This window comes from Bos grunniens, chromosome 29 (genome assembly GCF_055505025.1).
Source record: "Bos grunniens cultivar Pamir isolate PY7600 chromosome 29, Bosgru_T2T1.0, whole genome shotgun sequence".
Taxonomy (NCBI): Eukaryota; Metazoa; Chordata; class Mammalia; order Artiodactyla; family Bovidae; genus Bos; species Bos grunniens.
Window position 1 is genome coordinate 34,598,623 of NC_141193.1, and position 24,770 is coordinate 34,623,392.

Here is a 24,770-nt window from a genome sequence, read left to right on the forward strand (position 1 = left end):
CCTCCCTGCCTCTCCCTGGGGACTCCTGCTCTTCACCAGGGTGTCCCCTGGCACCAGGGCCCCTGGGACGTCTCCCCTGCGCCCTGCTCAGGCCTCAGGTGAGTGTACATATCCATTCATTTGCTCCATCATTCATTCACACCATTTCGCTTGCGTGTTAGTATTTATCAAACCCCCATCAGGCGGCAAGGCTATGTTGTGTGCTGGGGGATCCTGAGGCAAGGCAGTTAAAACACGTTTCTGGTGTTGATCTCTCGCCTACTGCTACAGTCTGTTCTCTGGCACACAGTAGGCACTGCTGAATATTTACTGGACAACAAATAACTACATGATAAGCCCTTGAGCGTGCATGTGTGCTAAGACCTATGCAGACATTATTTTTGTTAACTGCTCCAACATCTTGATGAGGCAGTGCGGTAGATTCAAGGAGGATGAAAATTCTCAGCTCTTCTTGCTTTGAGAAATGGGGTCTATTGTCTCTCCCTTGAAGCTGGCTGGCCCGTGACTGCTCTGACCAACAGAATATGACAGAAGTGACACCATGCCAGTTCCAGGCCAAGCCTAATATTAGGAGGATCAATGGCTTCTTGTCTCAGCACAGTGGAGCCTTGAGCTGCCACGTGGAGAGACACCCTGAGACTATACGAGAAGGAGAGGGTGCCCCCAACCTAAGTCCAGCTTCTGAGCGGTGTCCCCCAGGGTGTCAGGCACATGAGTGAAGCCATCTTGGATCCTTCAGACCAGCTCAGCCAACAGCCAGACACAACTGCCTCCCGTCTACCCGCTGTGGAGCAGAGGGCCAGCCCACCCGAGCTCTTCCTGAACTCTCAACTCACGCTGTGAAGTACAATCAACTGATGGTCTTTAAACCACTAAGTCTTGGGGTAGTTGGTTATGCAGCAGTAGATCATCAGAACAGGAATTCACTAGCACTTTCTCCCCTGCAGAGACGAAGACTTGTAAGGTCGAGGTCTGCAGCTAGTGAGCACTGGGGTGAGGGTCTGATCACAGGATGCATCTGACCTTTAAACCTGTGCTTTGAACAACTTGTGCCCTCAAAATGTCAGGGTCAAACTCACTGTTTCAAAGTAAAGAAGAGAGAGAACCCACAATTTCCTCTCAACTCCTCTGGTGAGCAGCACCTTAATACATATTTTTGAATGGCTTTTTCTTCACAGGGTTGATATGGGCAGCAGATACACATGGGAGAAAAAGGGAAACAAATGTTATGGCATGTCTTTTAATGCCAGGCACTGTGCGGTGTGCTCATATATTAGCTCCCAAGCTAAGAGATATGATGTCTTATCCCAATTTACAGGTGGGGACATCAAGGTCCAAAGATGTTAAGGAATTTTCCCAGCCAGGAAACGCTGAAGCCAAGGTAGGCGTCTACATCCATCTGATCTATAAAGCCTGCATCCTTCTCACCCCACCAAGTTGTTCAGTTACCTGTGACCCTATCTCCCAGACTTGACATGGCTCCCTCATAAACTCGACCTTGTTGGTTTTGTGCTGTTGACCAGCTGGTATTAAGAGCCAGAATTCTGATTGTCTTATCCACTGTACTAGGCACCTCTCCCAGCTTCAGGCTATTTTTAGACGCACAGAACTCTGCGGTCATAGACGAAGCCTTCCTCCAACATCTCATCTGGGTCTTCAAGGACAAGTAGGACTTCGCTAGACCAAGAAGGAAGGAGGAGGGTGACTCTGGCAGAGAGTTGTGCAAAGAATCTGTGCAAAGGCACAGGGGCATGTGAGGCCCAAGGTTTTGCTGAAATACTGATAAACACACATATGTGTACACTCATCTATACACACAAACACTGAATATTAAATTTAGAAGATTATGTTATATATGTGTATGGATTTAGATAAACAAGAAAATGTTACATAAACACAAGCATATGCCAACATGTTAATAATGATTACTGTCTGGTGGTAGATATGGGTAACTTTCTTTTCTTGCTTATTTCTATTTCCTAAGCGCTCTATAAAATATCAGTTGAGCGATAAAGCGTTAAGAAGAGAGAAAACAAAGTTCCTGTGGTTTGAGCAGTGGAAGTGGGAGGACAGAGGGCAGATGGGCACTGGCTGACCAGGCAGGAGAGTTAAGCTGGGACCACCCTCATATCTCCAAGAGCCATCAGGAGACCAACCCTGCTGCTGGTCCTCTCCTCTATCTTCCTATCCCTCGAGAAACTTGGAGAAACACCTACGTTGATGCTATGTGAGAAACACAAACTTCTAAGCAGAGGGAGTGGCTGCCACACTCCCTTCAGAGAATGAGAGCCATTGATTACTTGCTGGCTTCCTTTGATCGTGTGCCGTCATTCAGCAAGCACTTTGGGAATACTGGGGATCTAATTAAGCTACTCTGCTCGGGAAGGCACACAATTATCTGACTCTGTCCATGAAGAGAGCAAATGAAGCACGCAGGGAAAAGTCACACATGATTTTAAAGGCTGTCAACAGACATATTAATTAAGAGACTGGGGAAGGGGTTGGGCCATACCTGTGAGAAATGTACTTTAGGAAAAAATGACTGTATGAAAAGACACAAAAGGATGCTGGTTTTCTCTCACTGGACCCACAAGTTCAAGGTGGGAGTATCACAGCCAGGTGCCAGGCACAGTCCGATGGGTCCGCTTCCCATGTGTGGATTAACTTCACTTCCTTAAATGTGACATGACTTTTGTCCTCTTCCCAGATAAGGAACAGGGATTTAAGAGGCTAAAATCTCTGTTTCCCACTACTTTGAGAAATAGGGCAGAAGAGTAAGAGGTTCCAAACATCCAGCCTGGGACACTTTGTCCTCAGTTCAGAGCAAGTAGAGAAAGGCTACGTCCCCCAAAGTCAAGAGCGCGTGTCTCAGAGTGGCAGGCTGGCGGGTGCGTCCAATTTTCATCTTTACATCTTTCTGTGCTTTCCCCAGTGGGCTTGTATGGTTTTTATAATCTTAAAAGAATCATCTCCACTTGGGAAAAATAGTGATGTAGCAAAGGGAAGGAAGACAGCTAGGAACTGAGGCTGACTGAGATCCTTGAGCTGAAAGGAACATCCTAGGAAGCTGGGAGAAAGGAGAGGCAGAGTCCAGCTCAGCAGCAGGTGGTGGGGGTGCAGGGAGATGGCCCCATACCCAGGAGCCGGGGCACCTGGGTTCAAATCTCAGCTGTGCGTGGACTGTGATGGGACCTGAACTAGTCACCTATCCCAAGTTTTAGCTTCCAAATCTGTCAGCTGGGATCACAATAATAATACCTACTTCCTCAAGTTGCGAGGACTACCATTTTATCACACAAACCCGTATACATCCATGTTAGGGCTTGTTAGGGCTTTGGGGATAGAGTGGCTAGGCCGACAGGGGAGGAGGAGAGGTGGGCAGGGGAGATGCTCACTGAGCAGCCACCTACCCACTGGCTGCTCCTGCCTGGTCCCCAGGTGGTCCCCATGGCACCACGCAGGTGCCACGCCAGGCAGAGGGAGACCGAATCACGGAAGGGAATGGCGGAGGTGTGGGCCCAAATCAGACCCTGGGAGCTTGCTCTCTGCCACATGCCAGCCTGCTTAGACACAGCAGCTCTCACCTACTGTTACAACAGCGCTTTCCATCCAGCAGCAGCCCTGTGGTGTAGTAAAGGGAGGCGCAGAGGGGAGGCCGCTTGACCAAGCTCACACCTTCAGTGAGCAGCAGGGTAGCCCTGAACCTCAAGAGCTGCTTGATTCCCAAGCCCCAGTACTCTCTCCCCTCCATCCCACGGCCCTTCTTTCTGGCAGCCAGAGAGTCGGATCCCTGGGACCCTGCTGCTCAGGACGGGCCAGGTGGTGGGCACGCAGCACAGCCCCGCCAGGGCCTCAGAGCCCCGGGGATCTCAGCCCGGCCGTCTCCTGTCCTCAGGGCCCCAGCCCGCCCCACGCCCCGCACCTGGTCTCCAGTGGGATGTTACTGTTGAGCAGCCAGTTGTCCTGGGCGTGGGTCTGCTCCTGCGCACCGCCGGCGGGGGGCTCTCCAGACAGCGAGTGGTCTGTGGGCGCCGGGCTGGGGTTGCTCCTTGGAGTGAAGTTGCCCCGGTTCAGGGAGCTAATGGAGGCCGCATGGTGCTGGTTGGGGGTGTGGGCGTGCGAGAGCGGAGGCGGCGGTGTCCGGAGTCGAGAATGGTTCTGCAGGCCGCCCGGGTGATCTAGGGTACAAACACGCATGGTCAGCGAGGTGGGGACGGCCCCACGGGGACCACACGGGGGCCACACAGGAGCAGCCAAGCCAGCCGTGAAAAGAGCAAGTCACTCAGACGTGTCTGACTCTGCGACACATGGGCTGTAGCCCGCCAGGTTCCTCTGCCCATGGGATTCTCCCAGCAAGAATACTGGGGTGGGCTGCCATGCCTTTCTCCAGGGGATCTTCGCAACCCAGGGAGAGAATCCAGGTCTCCCACGTTGTAGGCAGATTCTTTACTGTTTGAGCTACCCAGGAAGCCCCATGCCAGCCGTGGGAACTGGCCAACGGGGCACGATCATGCAGTCAATAAACAAGTGCTCGACAGGCATTTACTGAGTATCTGCTACTCTAGGTGCTGGGGAGCAAAGCAGACAAAAGTCCTGTCCTCACTGAGCTTACATCTGAGTTAGAAAGACAGACAGAAAAGATTAAAAAAAGAAAACAAAGACCAGATAAATAGGCATGAATTTAAGTAAATTCTGGGAGACATTGAAGGACAGGGACGCCTGGCGTGCTGCAGTCCATGGGGCCACAAAGAGTCAGACATGACTTAGAGACTAAACAACAACACATGTCACTGACTTCATACTGTTTCTTTGATACTTTTAGGCTACGGCCATAGCTTCAACATTACCTGGGAATTTGCTAAAAATGAAAATTCTTATGTCTTGACCCAGAGTTACTGAATCATGAACCTTTGAGTGGGGCCAAGAAATCTGACCTTACAAACCCTCCAGGTGACTCTGAGGCATGATAAGATTTGGATATCACTAGTTATATGTAAGATTAAACAGCAAACGAAACAAATGAGTTAAACAAATCATATACATACTTATCTATGTATGAAAGTGAAAGTGTCAGTTGCTCAGTCATGGCCAACTCTTTGCGACTCCATGGACTGTAGCCCACCAGGCTCCTCTGTCCATGGAATTCTCCAGGCAAGAATACTGGAGTGGGTAGCCATTCCCTTCTCCAGGGGATCTTCCTGACTCAGGGATCGAACCTGTGTTTCCTGCATTGCAGGCAGACTCTTTACCGTCTGAGCCACCAAGGAAGCCCATATATACATATATAGTCACCATCTCGGTAAATTATATTTATATATATATATATATATATATATATATAACACACACACACATATATAGTTTGGGTTTCCCTGGTAGCTCAGATGGTAAAGAATCCTCCTGCAATGCAGGAGACCCTGGTTCAATTCTTGGGTTGGAAAGGCCCCCTAGAGAAGGGATAGGCTTCCCACTCCAGTATTCTTGGGCTTCCCTGATGGCTCAGATGGTAAAGAATTTGCCTGCAATGCGGGAGACCTGGGTTCCATCCCTGGGTTGGGAAGAGTCCCTGGAGGAGGGCACAGCAACCCACTCTAGTATTCTTGCCTGGAGAATCCCCATGGACAGAGGAGCCTGGCGGGCTGCAGCCCACGAGGCTGCAAAGTCAGACATGACTGAGTGACTAAGCACAGCCCAGCAAATACATGTGTATATATGTAGTTTACCAAGATGGTGATAAATCTGAGAACACACAAAGCCGGGAAGGAGGCTGTGGCCTGTGTATGTCGGGGCAGTGATGAAACTTTAGATCAGATGGTCAGTGATGGGCTTCTGAGTAAAGGGAATGAGCCATGCTGGTGTCTGGGGTGGGGGTGGCAGTTAAAAAGCACCACTTACACTTCTGGAGCACTAACTATGTGCCAGGCACTATTCTGAGCCTACTTGTGTTAATTCAGCTAATCCTCACAACCCACTACAAGCAGGTATTGTGTGCATTTCATTTTACAGATGAAGCAATTACTTGCCTGGAAAATCCCATGGATAGAGGAGCCTGGTAGGCTGCAGTCCATGGGGTCCTAAGAGTCGGATACGACTGAGTGACTTCACTTTAACTTTTCACTTTCATGTATTGGAGAAGGAAATGGCAACCCACTCCAGTGTTCTTCCCTGGAGAGTCCCAGGGACGGGGGAGCCTGGTGGGCTGCCGTCTATGGGGTCGCACAGAGTTGGACACGACTGAAGTGACTTAGCAGTAGCAGTATATATATTCATATAAATTTTTATTTATATATAAATATTTATATTTTATTTACTCCTTCTAATTACTTGGAGTGTTGGAGTACCATCTTAAAGTAACATCCGCTCAGCTATGCTCACAGGAAGGGTATTATGAGGGTAAAGAAGGTCAGGAAACTGGGTTCTATTCTAGATTTTGCCACTTATTAATCTCATAACCATTGTTGTGGACTGCACATTTAGACCCTCCAAAATTCCCTGGTGGCTCAGCTGGTAAAGAATCCGCCTGCAATGCGGGAGACCTGGGTTTGACCCCTGGGTTGGGAACATCCCCTGGAGAAGGCAATGGCTACCCACTCCAGTATTCTGGCCTGGAGAATTCCATGACTATTTCATTGGGTAGCAAAGAGTCAGACATGACTGAGTGACTTTCACTTTCAAAATTCCTAAGTGGAACACCTAACCCCAAATCAATGGTATCTGTAGGTGGGGTTCTTGGGAGGTAACAAGGTTGAGATAAAGACACGAGGGTGGAGTCCTCACGACAGGATTAGTGCCCTTAGAAAAAGAGCCCAGAGAGCTAGCACTCTCTCTCTCTGCACGACGTGGAGACATCGCAAGAAGGTGGCCATCCTCATATCAGGAGGAGGCCTCTCACCAGACGCTGAATCTGCCTGCACCTTCATCTTGGACTTCTCAGACTCTGGAACTATGCGAAATAAATGCTTGTGGTCTAAATTACCTTGTCTATGGTACTTTGTTTTAGCAGCCCAAGCTGACTAAGACAGAAACTGGTAATCAACAGTATGATGATGCTGGAACAAATATCTAAAAAATGTGGAAGTATCTTTGGAACTCGGTAATGGGTAGAGTCTGCAAGAGTTTTGAGGTGCATGCTAAAAAAAAAAAAAAAGACTATGTTGCTGTGGGGGGACTGTTAGATGTGATTCTGGAGAGAGCTCAGGAAAAAAAAAAAAAAGATGTGTAGAGAAACCATCCATATTCTTAGGGAATACAGAAACACACATGTACAGAATGTTGATAGAAATAATGGACATTAAAGGCAATTCTGATGAGGCCTCAGAAATGAGGAGGAGCATGTTACTGGAACACTAGAGAAAAGGTGATCCTTGCTACATGGTGGCAAAGAATTTGGCTGACTTATGCTCACGTTCCAGTGTTTTGTGGAAGGTAGAAGTTGTGAGCCAAAAAAATTAGATATTTTGCTGAGAAGATCCTGAAGCCAAGTGTTAAAGAAGTGGCTTGGTTCCTCCTGGCAGCTTAGAGTAAAATAGGAGAACAGAGAAATGAAGAAAGAACTGTTAAGCAAAAAGATTTGAAAAATTCTCAGCCTGCCCATATTGCAAAAAAAGAGAAAGCACGTACAGAAGAGAACACCATGGGTGGGGCTGATGGAAAATTTGGTAAGAAGATGTATGTGGGTGTGAACCATGGACCTAGCCAGCCACCCCAGAAGGAACACTGCCAATCTGAGTCAACAGCGACTGAGACCGAATGCAGGACAGCTGTCAAAGTTAAATTCTACAGAATAGGACAATGAAGCTATTTGGCACATTAGCTTCATTGTCCTGTGAATGAATAGCACATTCTCCAAGAAGAGGGAAGACTGGCCTTGAAGGTAATTCAGAGGTCATCGGGGCTACTGCCTCAGTTTCAAAAGGCCTAAGGCTTTTTTATGGCTGAGTGATATTCCACTGGATATATGTACCAAATCCTCATGATGATGGGATCTCCCCTGCCAGGTAAGTATACGTACATCTTCATCCATGCCTCTGTCAAGGCACATTTAGGCTGTTTCTGTGTCTTGGCTATTGTAAACAGTGCTATAATCAACACTGGGATGCACATAGCTTTTCAAATTATGGTTTTCTCCAGGTATATGCCCAGGAGTGAACTGCTGAATCAAATGGTAGTTCTACGCTTATTTAAGGAAACTCCATACTATTCTTCATAAAGTTTGTACCAATTTACATTTGGGACTGACATACATACGTATGTAAAATATATAACTGATAAGGACCTACGGTTTAGCACAGGGAGCTCTATACTCAAAACTCTGTAGTGACCTACAGGGGAAAGAGTGGATCCACGTACATGTGTAACTGATTCACTCTGCTGCACGCCTGAGATGAACACAACATTGTGAATCAACTATACTCCAACAAAAATGCTTTTAAAAAGAGAAAGATCTAAGACCAAGATAACCATGGACATGTCACATAACCTCTTTGCACCTCAGTTTTCTCAACTGTAAAATGGGGAAAAGAGTTCAGTAAGGGAACCACAAAGCCACAGTGATATCAAATGAGCCAGTCGATGGGAAGGAAATACACCTGAAGTTCACAGTTTACAAAGCAGTCCACGTCATTCGTTCCTCTTGAGAATGCTGCACCTCACAGAGGGGACTGAGAGTTTGTGAGTACAGGATCCTAAACCCGGGTGGGTATGATATTGCAAAGACTGTGCTTTTCCTTGGCTCAGGAGACAGCTTCCTGGAAACCATCACAATCAAGAGTGAGGCACTATCAGTGATATGACTATTCTTAGCAGAAGATGCTCTGCTTTTTAGGTAACCCGGTCCTTTATGCCAACGAGTTACAAAGCAAATCTGGTGGGAGTGAGGCTGGGTAGCAATACAAGGGAAGAGAAACAGAAACCCATTGGAGCAGATAAGGATTCCTTACTACTAACTGCTATTTTCAGGATAAAACCCACACCCGTCTACCAATCTCTTTGGAATTTGATCCACACCTGTCTTTCCAGCTTCATCTGTCATCAGCTCCCTCCCCATACCCTCCAGTCTGGCCACACCTTTGCCTCAGAGGCCAAGAGCTCTGCTGGGGCCACACAGTAGCTAACATTTCAACTCCAGTGAAGATGGTCTCCAAGAAGGCCACAGAACATGAATGGTGCCCTCTGAAGACGTGCCATATGTGGTGGTCCTGGTCTGACAGAGATGCTCCTTGATGGGAAGGGAGAGATCCTGGGAGCCAGTAGAACAGGCAGAGTGTCCCACTCAGAGAAAACATGGCCTTGGACCAGAGAGAAAGCGAGAATGTGTATGTGGTATGTGCATGCGTGCACGTGGGCTCATGTGTCTGACTCTTTGAGATCCCATGGACTACAGCCTGCCAGGCTCTTTTGTCCATGAAATTTTCCAGGCAAGAATCCTGGAGCGGGTTGCCATTTCTTACTCCAGGGGATCTCCTTGACTCAGGGATTGAACTGGACCTCCTGCATGGGAGGCAGATTCTTGACTGTCTAAGCTACCAAGGAAGCTGGAAAGCGAGACTGTGGAGGTTCATTTGTTTTGGTCACCTGCTCTCAGGCAGCACTTTAATTGAGACATTTGGAGCCTGGATATAGAAGCCAGCAGGAGACGCAGCCTCCTGGGCGGCTTGAGTGCCCCTCCCTATCCCTGGCCTCCCAGTTCAGGGCACTTCTGCCCAGTGGTAATCAGGAGGCCAGCAGAGAAGGCTGACCTGGTCCTTGCCCCATCGTGTCCTTAGCAGTCAGCCTTCCCCTGGCATCTCACCTAATGGATATTAATAGTTGCTGCCACGTATTTGAGTACATACTGCGTGTCCTTTCAACACGGTAACTTTCCTAATGCTCACGACCGCCCCTAGAGGGCAGTCTCATTATCATTCCCATTTTACATGAGAGGAAACTGAGGCTTGCAAAACGAGTGAGTGGTCCTTATTAACCCATAGTCGTTATTCTGTCTACCAAACCATGGTGCCTTTGCATACAACACAGATAGCTGCTTGACCATCTCAGTCTGTAACCAAAGGCAGGAAAAAGACCCTCGGTGAAGAGAGAGCAAGCGTCTAACGTCTGGGACAGGACAGGCTGGACTGTAAGCCTATAGACCCCAGCTTCGTGACTGAGTGGAATGCTGGGCTCTGGCTTGATAACTGTCAAGAGTCCTGAAATGATGAACTTTCAAGTGTCAGCTTCTAAAAGGAAATTTTCTTGTGGAGGTGAGGAATTCTCTGGTCCAAACCCACTCTATCTTTTGCAGCTCAGCTCAACTGCCACCTTGTCTAGAAAGTCTTCCTTGATCTATCTTCCCCAAAGTTCCCTTTTCTTCCACTGAATGCTAACAGCAGGTAACCTGGACGGTGCACCTTTTCCTTATCTCCCAGAGCATGCCTACTTATGTCCTTCCTTCCTGTAGTGGGTATAAATTCCCTGTTCCCTCTGGGTTGTTGATCACAGCTTCCATAAACAAACAGATGCTCAATATAGGTTTGTTGAGCGAATGGCTTGTGTGAGTGGCCTGGACAGTCTATCCAGGGGGATAAGGCCAGTGTGAAGCTTATTTGCAGGCCAAAACTGACAGCAGACCACCTGAGCTCTCTAGACCATGGGGCAAGCCAGTCCTTGACTTTCTTGCCTGGAGCCAGAGTTCCAGCGGCTTCTGCTGGGGGCTCTGTTTCCCTTTGGTTCTGAGAACACTAGGAAAGGGGATTCTGACATTTTCCAGGTTTCCTATAGAAAGGCTTTGTGCTTGGGGCTTGGCAGTGGATGTATACTCAGAGACATGACCTTCCCAAGGAGCAAACGTTTCTCTGATCTGAACGGAGACTCTGGGCTGAGTGGCTCCCGTGGCCAGGAGGGAAGACAGAGGGGGAGAGCCTGCAGACAGGCCTTCTTCCCTTCCCTTATCCTCCCCATTTACACTCTCAGTTTTAGAGGGAACTCAGAACCCATTCACTCATTCAGCGTGTACCGAATCCTCTTTCAGTGGCTTGACTGGTATGAGACAGAGATGGCCTAAGAGGAGAATGCGTTCCTGATTCCTTCTCACTGGGGGATGCCCTCCGATAACTCATGTCACCTTCCTGGCCTTGGTCTGCGCACAGTGAAGGATGTACACTTCCCTGCGTCACCCCTTTCTGGAGGATGCCCAAATGCACAGTGAGCCCTTAGCTGTGCCTGGAGGGCAAGGCCCATGTTCCACTCACAACCCCCATCCCCGGGAAATATTTGTGGAATGTGGGAAGGGGGAGGGGACAGCCAAGCAGGTGGGTGGACCCCTTGCTACCTGGGGGTAAGACTGGTACATTCGCAAGGCTGTGCTGTAATCCCAGTTTACACCCTCTCTTCGTAGATCCAGCCATCGAGTATGTGTCCAAATCAACCCAGATACAAGTCACTTTTACTGTTACATTGCACGCCTCTGTCAGGAAAGGCCACCTGCCTATCTGAGTTTTGCAAGCCTGAATTTCCGGGAAGGTTTTTTTGCTTCCTGTGAGTTCCCACAAATATTTACAGTTGCTGGTTCCCTCCAACACCTCATACATCTTTCATTTCTATGCACAAAATTCCTGAACACTGGTGCCTCTGGGCTGCACCTCCCTGAACTGAGACCACGATGAGGCTTCTTGAGGGCCCCAGGCAGAGCAGTAGGTAATAGGAGGAGATGAGGCTTGGATGTCAGACAGCCCTGGGTTCAGGGTTTGGCTCCGCCATGGGTAAGCTGTGTGACCTTGATCATGATACCTGACTTCTCTGGAGTTTCCCGTGTGCTTTCCCCACTTTCACCGTCTCTTTTGTCTCTGGACCTCCACAGATGCATCACCCAATGCCCAGGATACCCTTAAGACATAGGGCACAGGTCACGTGTCGTGAGCCCTTCCCTACCCTGACAGGCTGGCAGCCCGCTCTGTGTTCCTTGGCGCTCCATCGGGGCCACGGTGTGAGGTTAACAAGGATTTGAGGAGCAGACACCTGTGGGCCACTCACCACGCGACAGACCTCAACACAGGCACTTCCCCTGTGTCACTACCTCCAGTTTTCGTATCAATTAAATGGAGATAATGCTTATCTTATAGGGCAATGATGAGACACAAACGAGATCACGTACATAAGGTGCCTGAAACGCAATAATGCCAAAAAGAAAAAAAGAAAAGCAACTATTAATCCTACCGTTACGGTAAAGTCATGCTGAATGGGTAAGTCATAAAGAGCTAAACTGTCACTGTGATGATTACAGCATTTACAACAGGGGTGCCCAAGCAGAAAGTCTTCAGAGAGAAAGAGTAGGCATATGCCTGGCAGAAACGTGGTTCTCTTCAGTGACAGGAGGGGCCAGAGCAGAGTTCCGGAGCCTCCCAGACTGAGGTTCAGCCTTTACTCTGTCTCTGACAGGCTATGTGTTTTGGGGCAAATCACTCAAGTTCTCTGAGCCTCTAATTCCTCATCTATAGAGTGAGTGTTTAATAGTAATGCAATGAAAGGAAGAGGAGAAAGGACTACCACAGAATGAATACACAGAGATCCAGGGCTGAAACAAATCCGGACCCTGCCTTTGAGCTGCTCACAGTTTAGTAAAAACAAGAGACACACCCACAGATACTATGCAAAACAGTAATTACGAGGAGATGATAATAGCTAACATCTATTGGGCACTTGCTATGTGACTTGCTCTAAGCGCTTTATTTATAACATCTCTGTAAAGAAGGTCCTATTATTACTCCTCAATTTGTAGATGAGGACACTAATGTACAGGAAAGCTAAGAAGTTTGTCCAAGATTACTAAACCACCGAGTGATGGAACCGGAATCTGAACTCAGGCATCTGGCCCCAGAGTCCACTCTCTTAACCACTCTGCTTTACATACACGGAGGGAGTGGACACAGGGAAAGCCTCCGTGCCTGTCATGTGGCGAGCGGCCCCCAAGTGTCTGTTTCTCACATTCCCGTTAGCCCTACACTTCGGCCCTGAGGAGCACCAAGCAGGCTAGTCTATCAGGGTCGTGAAGGTTTCATGACAAGTGATGTGTGTCCTGTGTCTTATGGGGTATTCTGGGCATTGGGTGATGCAGGTATGGAGGTCCAGAGTCGAGAGAGAGCCAGACGGGGGGCAGGGAGGAGAGGGCGCCAGCAGACACGCAGGAGGCTGCCTGGGGCACTTCTTTAACCAGTGTGGGGTGGCTGCGAGGGGGCGCTGGCAAGAGGCCAGGAGGAGACACTGGAAGGAGTTGTGTGTGCTGGGTGCCCGGAGATGCCAAACAGAAGAACCTGGCCTCTACTGGGAGGGTGAGAGGGCGCCCTGCTGGGCTTTGAGGCAGGGGGGCTGAGATCACACTCGTGTTTGAGGCAGATCCTGTTTGCCACATGGAGGATGAACCAGGTGGGGCTAGCTGCAGGTAGGACCCAGATCAGCCTCGGGAATCCTGACAGCTAGCACAACTTCAGTGAAACATGCTGCTATCCTTTTATAAGAGCATGTTCATGAGACAAAGACATAAATTTCCGGAGTTTTGGCTCAGGCAAAGACTCCGAATGTGTCAACAGCCCTATGATCTGGGCCAACGGCGGCTCTGAGAAAGGGCGCCAGGCTGGACACCCACCTCCAACCCCGAGAAACAGCCGCCAGGTGTCTGAAGGTCTCCTGGCTGTGGAGTTAATGACGACCCAGTGTGTGTTGCAGTCATTCATCGGGCCCTAAAGACTGGCAGATATGAAAGATGATGGTATTTAATTATGATAAAACACAAAAACTCCAGCGGCCTGAGAATGCCAAGAGAAAGAGTGATTTGGCTTCCATTAAAATGCCATCAACTACCACTGACTCAGGCTGTACAGTAGCGGTGCGGAGAGCTTAGCTAATGAACCTTGACCTCCCCGGCCGAGTTAGACAGGCCACAGAGCTCTGTCACCACCGTCAGCAGCTGGGATCTGATGACCTGACTTCCAGCCTCTGTTTCTGTCTCCTTCAAGCTATGTGCTGCTGCTGCTAAGTTGCTTCAGTTGTGTCTGACTCTGTGCGACCCCAGAGATGGCAGCCCACCAGGCTCCCCTGTCCCTGGGATTCTCCAGGCAAGAACACTGGAGTGGGTTGCCATTTTCAACCTATGTAATCCTGGACAATTCATTGCACCTCTCTGAGCTTCGGCTTCCTGTCAGATGTCTAGGAAATTGCCTTGCAAACCGTAGGGCCCAGCGTAAGAGTCAGAGATAACTATCAGCGTATTCTTATTGCCTCAGAAGGAATAAAAATTGCAACATCCAGATGGGAACTGCTGGTCTGAGCAAGGGGTCAGGGCTGCGTTTTTGTGTGCTTCTCTCTGCCCATTCCTTCCCCTCCCTGAACACATGCTTTCCGTTCACTCCAACCGCTGTGCTGACCATGCCGTCTTGACCAGTGTGCAGGGACTCTAGGCGGTGCTCACAGATGGGGAGGAGGAGGAAGCACTGCCACAGAATGAATACACAGGGATCCAGTCGTTCAGTTCAGTCGCTCAGTCGTGTCTGACTCTTTACCACCCCATGGACTGCAGCACGCCATGCCTCCCTGTCCATCACCAACTCCCGGCAGAGCAGGGCAGCAGGCTGAAGCTGCTCTCTGGCACTCTTGATGGGGAGTAAAAAAGAGTGCCCTCTTTCTAAATTCCATATATATGCATTAATATACTGTATTGGTGTTTTCCTTTCTGACTTACTTCACTCTGTATAATAGGCTCCAGTTTCATCCACCTCATTAGAACTGATTCAAATGCACTCTTTTTAATAGCTGAGTAATATTCCATTGTGTATATGTACCACAGCTTTCTTATCCATTTGTCTGCAAAAACCACTACAATATTGTAAAGTAGTCTCCAATTAAAGTAATTAAAAAAGTAAAACAAAAATAAAGGAGTGCCCTGAGGTCACACTGGGGTTGTTTCTGCTCTCTTGTTCATGAAGTCAGGACAGAACTTTGGGTGAACGCTCAGACTATTAAAGAGCTGGTCTGTGTGGCTCAGTGGTAAAGAATCCACCTGCCAATGCAGGAGACACAAGAGATGTGGGTTCAATGCTTGAGTCGGGAAGATCCCCTGCAGGAGGAAGTGGCAACCCCCTCCAGTATTCTTGACTGGAGAATCCCATGGACAGAGGGGCCTGGTGGGCTACAGGGCATGGGGTTACAGCACTGAGCACGCATGCACATGTGAGAAACAGTGAAGAAAGGACAGTGTCTAAACTAATGCAAAAGCCCCGTTGTACAGGGTAGTGGTTTTCCAAACAGGGCTGTCTGGAAATGCGGGAGGGGCTGCTTTCTGTTCTTATAATGACTGGCAGGAGGGGCCAGAAAAGCTAGCCAGGCATGGGACCCGGTGACCCTAAAGGCATCCAGTCAGTGGTGAGTCTAGCTGGGGTTAGTCTAGGGCGGGTGAACAGTTAAGAGCAGGTTTTATTCTGTTTGCTTCCACCCCCATCCCCAGTTTCACTCCCTCTCGGTCACAGGATGTGACCACCAAGGACTGAATCGCCTGAGCTCCCTTGCTGCTGGCTTCCAGGAGGGGTTGGCCAATTTTCAGCAGCACAGGGCACTGACTGGAGGGAGGGAAGAGAGGCTGAGGCCACCCCCAGCTCCCATCCTCCGAGGCCCTGCTGCAGGACAGTGAGCCTCATCTCACAAAGTTACAGGTCTGGTGGTCTGAGGAAGCTTCTAGGAAAAGCGAGACCTTAGACTAGATGCTGAGGCGGGGACAGGGTGGAGGGGTTTCAAGGGGAGGGGGCTGGCGCCAGCAGAGACCCACAGGTTGAGAAACATGGGCTCCTGAGGCAGCAGGATGGGGTGGAGCCCGGGCACCCAGAGCAGGGAGCTATGGGGTAGTGGGGGAGAGGATGGAGCCCCCCTCTGAGGGCCTGGGGCCCGAGGGGCAGCTTTCAGGGGGTTCAGAGGGCTGTCCCCCACTTCCTGCCTTTTAAAGTGAAGTGTTAGGGCGGTAATCAGGTGAACCAGGAGGCCCAGGCTTCATTCAAACGCACTCAGGTTTCCTCATCCCAGCGAGGAATGCTCTCTTAGGGCAGGGTGCGGGTGAGCAGCCCTCTGCTGCCTCAACCAGGTGTGGAGGGAGGCGCAGGGTCAGAGTCTGTCCGGGAGAGGTGTAAGCAGCTCTGCTAGGGTATTTTCAGAGTCACCGCAACTCAAGAGCTATCTGTTCTAAGCGTGCGAACGAAGGACTTGGCGGGGCCACCATCTGAACCTGCAAGAACGCTCTCCCAATATACGTTTGCCCAGACTGCATTCTTGTGCTCGTCTCTATTGGCTGCTAATTGCTGCGTGACCATAGGCAAGGCACTTAACCTCTCTGAGCCCCAGTGTCCCCAAGTGACAAACGGGAGGGGGAGGTGGGGAGAGTCCCGTCTTAATTCTAAGGCTGCATCATTCTTGGCAGATGAACCTGGGGTATGTGTCAATGAGCATCTGCCTGTGAAAGGTGTCCACAGCAAGCTGCAGCCTAGACTGTGCTGTGTGTCTGGGCACTAAGGCAGGCAGAAAGGCAGGCGGGAAGGAAGAGACACAGCCCTTCTTTTCTCCCTTCCCTCCTCCCTGCTTCTCTGCTTTCCTTCCCCTCACGGAGGTCATTCTCTATAAGGCCTGTGCATGACATGGAGACCGGAGATGGATTAGACGGAGTCCTGGCCTGTAAAATTCGAACAGACCGCTCAGAGATGGTTGGCCGCAGCCACAGTGGATCTTTCCTGGGTACACGGCTTTCCCCTCAATGTAGAGCTGTGTCCACCTCAGGGCAGAGCTTGTCCTGGGAAAGCTTTCTGCTTGTCAAGGAGCTTTTTTTCTTTCCATTATCACCTTCTTGCCCTTTTCAAAAGTGGTCTGACCCATAAATGGTTAGGTCAAGTCCCAGATCAACAAGGAACCTTACCTATCAGGGGGTGGGTGGGTGGGGGTGTGTGTGTGTCTGAGTGTGTGTCTGTGTGTGTCTGTGTGTGTGTGTGTGTGTGTGTGTGTGAGTGAGTGGAGGAGGTGGAATTCAGTTCAGCAGGAGTCTGCGGTGTGCTGGATGGGCTGCATCCATGGAAGGAAAGCAGGGGGGAGGAGGGGGGTGACGGCCAGGCTGAGCTGATCAGCTGGATTGGGTCCAGAGGAGGGACACGTGGAATGGGTGGGGGGGTCACACTGGTGCTATAGATGCTGAGCTTCCCCTGTCGCCTCTAGGGCTAGTCAGTACTCTCTGTGGCTTCCCTGGGTGGTGAGGGGTTTAGAAACTGTGCTACTACAGGGGCAAGCAAAGGACTGATGCTGTAAGCCTGGGAAGGAGACAGGTGAGGGGAAGGGATTAAAGAAGCAGTGTGTGGCTAGGAGTCCAGCTGAAAGCCACCACATGCCTGATGACCAGCTTTCCTAGTCTGCCCACACAATTCATAGCTCAGAAATTACACCCAACAGTACTCTTTCCTGGAAAATCCCATGGGCAGAGGAGCCTGGTGGGCTGCCGTCTATGGGTTCGCACAGAGTCGGACACAACTGAAGCAACTTAGCAGCAGCAAGTGGTGTAGTAGATGGTCCTAGACTGAAGAACTGTTCCCTGTTGGGTCATTAACTCACTCTGTGACCTGGGAAAGTCCCCCTTCCTGGGCCTCAGTTTCTCTGAAAAAGGAGGCTCCTTCATTTTATAAATGATCTCCCGAGGTTCCTTCCAGACTTTGGCGGTCTGATTCCTCGTGGCTTCCCTTGCTCCTCTTGGGGAATTTTCTGGAAAGAAAGTGATGGGCAAAGCACTGCAGCTGCATTCAAAGGCCAAAGGATGGAGGAAGAAGGGGCACATTTACTCCATGGGGCTTTAGGAGGAAGAATGGGGGCCAAGACCAGGAGGGACCGAGAGGACCGTCGGTGCAACTCCAGGAAACCCTCCTTCCTGCCATGTTCTGCAGCAGACCGCCTTGGGAAATGGTGAGCTCCCTGATGACGAAGAGGTTTGAAAGAACCAGCCTCCACCTCCTCCCTGGACTTCAAGCCTCTGCCGCTCAAATGCAATAGGTATGGAGCTGAACCTACCGCCTCCCCGCCACCCAGCCCACAATCAGGTCCCTCTCCTGTGCTCCTGATCTCGGCATCACCAGCTGCTGCCAGCACCACCCGCCCCATCCATCGGAGCAGGCGGCTGGGGATCACCTTTGCATTCTTCCGCTTCTGCAGGTTCAACAACTCAGCCAAGATCGCTAGACTCTGGCTCCCACTCTGCCCCCATGGGATTTTCACTGCTCCCGCTGTAACCCCCTCAGCTCAGGCTCTCATCAGTGGACATCCAGACCCAGCCCACGGCCAATCCTGGGGTCCCAGCCCATTTGCTCACCCCTGCTCCAGGTTGCTCCCCTGCCATCGAACCTTCCATGGCTCCCCTCGGCCCACAGGACAAGACCCTCACCACTGGACCTGAGCTCACCACCCCAGGGCTGTACCCACATGTCTTCACTGCCCTCTTTAAGAAGGTGCCAAGGTTAACAGGCTATTTGTAAACCTCTCCTGAAACAGCTCACTGCTTCTCTCACATTCACGGCTCTGCACCTGTTGTTTCCTTCTGCACTGAAGGAATTTTTCACCCCTTCACTGGTTAACTCAGACGAGAAGTCACCTTCTCCAGGAAGCCTTTCATGACCACTCCCTCACATCCCCGTGCCCCCAGTTTGGGTTTGAAGCTCCTCTTCTGGGCTCTTCTAACGACCATGGCTCACTCTGAGTTAGGATCACTTGCTTGATGCACATCTTTTCTACCAGACCGTGTGTATCTTCCTACGTCACAGCCTTGATGCTAGAAGCATGGCCCCTCCCTCTGGGGTGCCTGGCAGGCTCTCCCATCCAGATGCTGCCACGGGCTCTCAAGGGGCAGGGGATAGTTTGGGCTCTCTGGGTGCCCTGATCTTTTCCTCAAACCTGACCTGATGTTCTCCAAAATGCACAGGTTAGACAGCAGATCACTGTATTTTTAAATAAGCTCTGTAGTTTTATCAACAGTTAAAGAAGCCATGAGAAGGAAATCAAGACCGTGAATCTCAAGGTTCCTCCCACAGGGAAGAGCCTATTGTGTTGAACCTGACGCCAGCACTGAAGGTCAGGCTGCCTGATCGGGTGTTTTCTTTATTCTACCCACCTCCCCAGCTGCATGGGCCCTTGTTGTTGTTTAGCCACTCAGTCGTGTCTATTTATGACCCTATACATTGTAGCCCACCAGGCTCCTCTGCCCATGGGATTTTCCAGGCAGGAATACTGGAGTGGGTTGCCATTTCCTTCTCCAGGGGATCTTCCCAACCCAGGGATCAAACCTACAACTCCTGCAAGTCTCCTGCATTGCAGGCGGATTCTTTACTGCTGAGCCATGGGCCATCAGCCCTGTTGGAGGCTAAATACCAGCACGCGGAGAAGCGAGTCTCTCCCATCATGTTCACATCTCTCTCTCCATTTTATATCCACCAGTATTTCTGAAGAGGGCTTCCCAAGAGTTTCAGCAATAAAGAATCCACTTGCAATGCAGGAGACCCGTGTTCGATCCTTGGGTCAAGGAGATCCCCTGGAAAAGGACATGGCAACTTACTCCAGTATTCTTGCCTGGGAAATCCCATGGACAGAGGAGCCTGGCAGGCTACAGTTCATGGAGTCACAAAGAGCTGGACACGACTGAAGCAATGCATGTGCACAGTTTTGAAAAAGCTGCCTTCTCCCAGAAGAGACCTCGACAGGCCTAGATGACGTGACAAGTTGCTGGAATCCATGAAGCATCACTGTGTGTGGTTAAGTGCTACGGCTGAGGCTCAAGCTGTCTTGGGTTCAAACCCACTTCTCTCACTCACCCTGGGCCACACCGCACACCTTTTTCAGGACCCCAGTTTCATGCCACCGAAGCCAGGAGGGTGAACCGGAAGGAACTGTTTGAGACCAGGTTCCACCACTTACTAGCTCTATGGCTTTGGGTGAGTTTTTAACCTCTGAAAGCCTTGATTTATCCATCAATAAAATGAGGATAATAGCACCATCGGCTTCCTAGTCTTATTTCAGGGGTGCAGTGGGACAGTGCATGTAGGGCTCTTGGCACAGGACTGTCAGATAGAAGGACTCAGTTGAGGTTAACTAGGAATTTCCTCTCAACGCTCCTTAGAATCCCATCGAATTACAATTCCCCTTGGGCTGTGGGGTCTGTGGAGGCAGAGATCCCGGGATCAGATCTGTCTTTTCACCAGGACCTGGTCTTCCCTGTACCTTTAGCTGTCTTCCCTCTAGAGGCTCTTAAGATGTCAGGAAGTGTTTGCTGAATGAAATGAATGAAGCCTTTGTCCAGTCAGGGTCTTCAGGTGTGGATACCAAGAGGCTGTCGGCAGGGAGGACAATGAATATTTACTGACACACGACTATAAGCAGGGCTCTCAGGAAACTCTCATCTCATCTTCAGAGCAACACTGAAGGTGGGCCTTAATTACCCCATCTTACAGACCAGGACACCGAGCTTCATTGGCCTGCTCCACCTTTGCCTATGACATTTTTCAAATGGGATACCTCAGGCCTCAGCATTCAGGGCAACTTTATGAAATGTGACATCTTGCTTTACAGAAAGCTGCCCAAGGTCAGAACACTAAGAAATAATAAAAGCCACCATCCCAGAGCAGACCTCTCTGTTCTTTATACTCGGGGTGGTGGGGGCGGCAGGGACCGGGGGAAGGAATCTAGGCTCCTAGAGGCAAAGGAAGAAGGAAAAACAAATTTGGAAGTACTTAAGCTCTATGTCATGTCACTCAGTCATGTCCGACTCTTTGTGACTCCATGGACTGTAGCTTGCCTGCCAGGCTCCTCCATCCATAGAATTCTCCAGGCAAGGATACTGGAGTGGGTTGCCATTCCATTCTCCAGGGGATCTTCCCAACCCAGGGATGGAATCAGGGTCTCCTGCGTTGCAGGCAGATTCTTGACCGTCTGAGTCACCAGGGAAGCCCCTAACGACAAGGGATGTGATATTTACAAGCAACAAGGGATCGTGGATTAAACTTTGGGCCAGAGGGGCAGGTATAAATAAATAAATATACATTTGTTTACATATATAAATATTTGTTTATATAGTACTCTTGCCTGGAAAATCCCATGGATGGAGGAGCCTGGTAGGCTGCAGTCCATGGGGTGGCTGAACCACTTCACTTTCACTTTTTACCTATGAAGAAGGAGATGGCAACCCACTCCAGTGTTCTTGCCTGGAGAATCCCGGGAACGGTGGAGCCTGGTGGGCTGCCGTCTAGGGGGTCGCACAGAGTCAGACACGACTGACACGACTCAGCGTGGATGAGGTGTTTGGGGACCACAAAAGCCTTACTGTGTGGTGACACACTAGAATGACAATCCTAAGAAGTGGGTGTTATCGTCCTTTCACACAGGAGGAAACTGAGGCCCCGCAAGGCTCACGGGCTTGGCCAGGTGCAGAGCCTGTAAGCAGCGCCCTCCGAGCCTCCAGACAGTGCATGCAAACACACACCCTCTACCTCGGCCCAATCCCAGCAAGTCACAAGCCAGCATGAGACCCCCGCCAGAGAGACTGTGACTTTTTTCCTCACGCCATAAAAGGCCCCCACTTAGAGGGAAAGGCAGAGAACCTCTACCTGATTATACAATCAGAAAGATATCTTCCATCATGTATGACATGACCATATGTGGCTTTGCCTTTTGATTCAAGTTCAGGAGATCTTAGCCAGGTATTCCATGCATCAACGTCCATGAATCAAGTCACACTAGGAACAGATAAAAGGAATGTGTCCTCCTGAAGTCCTTGGCAAGGAATCCAGCTCAACCCCTAGACCTCAGGAATGTAATCACAGTACAAGCCTCAGAGTCCTGGAGGCTTCCTAAGCTGCCAGCTACTCTGCTAAGCGTCTCTGATGCACTTTTCCCCTTTTCCTCTCCCCAGAATGCCCTGAGACCGGTGTGTGAGGAACACAATGCAGCCATTGTGCGCTCAGTGGCCAGGAGGCCTGGGTTTGAGTCCTGACTCCTGTGTGGTTCTTTTTCCTGACTTCAAACATGGAGACAGCACCCATGGGTGGCTGGTACGACTCGTGTAAAGCGTGAAGAGCATCATGGCACAGAGCGAGGGCTCACTAAACGCTAGCTCTTGTTATGTCTGTTTTCACAGATGAGAAAACTGAGGCTCAGAGAGAATTTTGCATTTGGCCATGCTCCATAGCTGCTCAACACCAAGCTTGGACTTCAGATCTAATTTCAACTCCTATGTTCTTCAGAAAGGCTATGGCTTACTTCCTACCCTTCCCTCTACCTCCACCAGAATGGCAGGTGCTCCGTAGATGGTATGATGATTATTATTCTGGCTGAGAATGCCCTGTTAAGTGCTACGCTCCTTCCTGGTCAATGCCCTCCCAAGGGGACCCACCCCCAGCTCCCGCCCCTTCTCGTCCACGGCACCATATGCCACATTCAGGGCAAGTAAGTCCTTGCAGCCAGGGCACCGATGGCACTGACTTCATTTCAATGCAGAAAGTGTACCGTTTGTGGGCGCCACCTGGGCTCACTCCCTAAGTTAATTCCTTCCTCTCGGCTGTGGAATCTTTTATTTTTCCAATTTCAGAATCTACTTATGTTAAAAGAGAGAGAGAGAGAAACCCAATCAGTCGATCTCAGGTTTGTGAAACAAATAATGCAGCTAGCCTAGAACCTTAATCAAACAGTTATATTCATAAACCACTGTGATTACTGCTCTGCCTAATTTCTGCAGCCCGGGGCCTCCTGCAGAAAATGTCTCTTGACAACGTAGGATGCAATGCGGAGGCCCGCTGATGCTGCTGGAGGGGTGGAGAACCCCAGGCCTTGCGTCCTGATGAATCTGAAGCAAATCTGGATTTGGAGGCATGTCCCTCGGGAATTCTACCCACGCCCGAATGTCATATTACATTTTTTTTCTTTTATTTTTTTAAAAATAAGGACAGTGGAAGAAGTCAACTTTTGCCTGGCTGCATCCTCTGTTTTCTGGAAGAATTAAGTAGAAAGGCCAAGCTCAGTGTCTGGGAGAGGACACAGGCTTCAGAGTTTGGTTGACATTGTCTAAACTCTGACCCTGCCATGTGTTAGCTGTGTGACTGAGAGAACACGCAGCTCTGAGAGCATCTACAAAACACAGATAATTATACCTACACACAGGATGCAAAGTAAACGAGAGAACAGTGTGTTTCCTCCTAGACTGTGAGCTTTGCTTTCCCAGTGCTGAACACAAGTACTACTTTACTGTAAGTCTAACATAAGTGTTTACTGACTGTGCCCGCAATCCTACCGTTCATTGTTTACTGAGTGATTACCACGTCAGGGACAATGCTAAATTCTTTACATGTGTGATCTTATTTTATCCTAAAAACAACTCTGCAAACACATATTACTGTCCCCCTTCCAGCTCTGAGATAACCCTGAGAAGTTAGGAGACGTGTCCAGATAATACAGAGAGTAAGAGGGGAGTCGTCAGGAACCCCACCCGCAGTCACAGAGGCAGAGCTGGACCCAAGACCAGGCCTGCTGACTCTACGTCTCTGTCCTGCCCCTCCTTCCCAGGCAGCCATCAAACTTCACGCCCAGCATAAGAATAGCTATTTCCACATTCTTTCTCCTTTTGACCTCTCCTGTTTTGAGATTCCTTGGGGCAACTCAGAAATCAGAGTAATATTTCAGGATATTTAGAGGGACTTGCTCATCACTTTCAGCCAACATCTGTTGAACATTTGCAGCAGGCCTGCTCTGAGTTAGTTCCTGGGCAGAGGCTTCCCTCATTTCTGGACTCTGCAGATGAAAGCAAAGTAAGAGCGCTAACTCCCCTGAGCGACGTGAGGGGAGAGAAGGTGCCCGTTCAGGGACTCAGTGAGTCTGAGTCAGCCTACTCGTGCCCATTATCCTGAGAGGCAGAGGGAAGGCTGGGCCCTTGCCCAGCCCTGCCCCGATCTCGCTGGGACTGTCCAGTCACCCCACCTCTCTGAGTCTCAGTTCTTCCCTGTGTGAATGGAGAGTACCAGGCCTGATTCATTTGCTCAGCAAATATTTCTGTCAGTTACTTCCAAACTCTTCATTCCTAGAATTCTACTAGTAATCCCCTCACAACTAACCTGTTTTAAAATACTTTTTCACACAAGCTATATTAATTAACTAATCGTTCATTGTTTCCCTATTTTTAATTGGACACATATAAAGCTGATCAGAATGCGTGAAAGGACGAAGAGCATGTAGTGGATGAATCCTTGGCACCTGGCTTACCGTTGACATGATGTGAATGGATGAAGGGATGGATGGATGGCTGGATGTCTGGTGCTACGCAGAAGGGCACGAACAGGTGGAAAAATACCGAGTCAGAAAGACCTGGATCTCAACTCCAGCTCTACCATCCACAAGGTGTTTGATCTTAGATAGGTCACTTACCTCTCCAAGGCTCAACCTTCCTATCTATGAAAAGAAGACAGCCAGCTATGTCTTGCAGGACTGTTGTAAAGTTAATTAATAATAAGGGCAATAATGATAAGAAAAAATAATAGGCAGTAACACATATATCGTGCAGAGTATGTGCCAGGCACTAGTCTAAAAGCTCTGCACATATTAACCCCATCTTCATAATAAGCCTAAGAGGTAGTTACTATTACATTTCTGTTTTACAGGTGGGGAAACTACAGTATGAGAAAGATGTCATGTTACTTCGCCAGAGGACAGACTTGCATGATGGAGACAGACTCCAAATCCAAGTGGTGTGGCTTCAGAGC

At 49.7% G+C, this 24,770-nt stretch overlaps 1 protein-coding gene across 14 annotated transcripts in view; it reads right to left on the reverse strand.

The window, feature by feature from the left end:
• The window catches only part of TENM4 (teneurin transmembrane protein 4), a 1,162,188-nt gene that overhangs the window by 259,138 nt on the left and 878,280 nt on the right, over positions 1 to 24,770 (reverse strand). For all 14 annotated transcript variants that reach the window (XM_086385810.1, XM_086385811.1, XM_086385817.1 and 11 more), the window contains one exon: positions 3,923 to 4,178. In XM_086385810.1, coding sequence (XP_086241936.1) covers positions 3,923 to 4,178 — 256 coding nt within the window. The remainder of the gene's footprint in view (positions 1 to 3,922; positions 4,179 to 24,770) is intronic.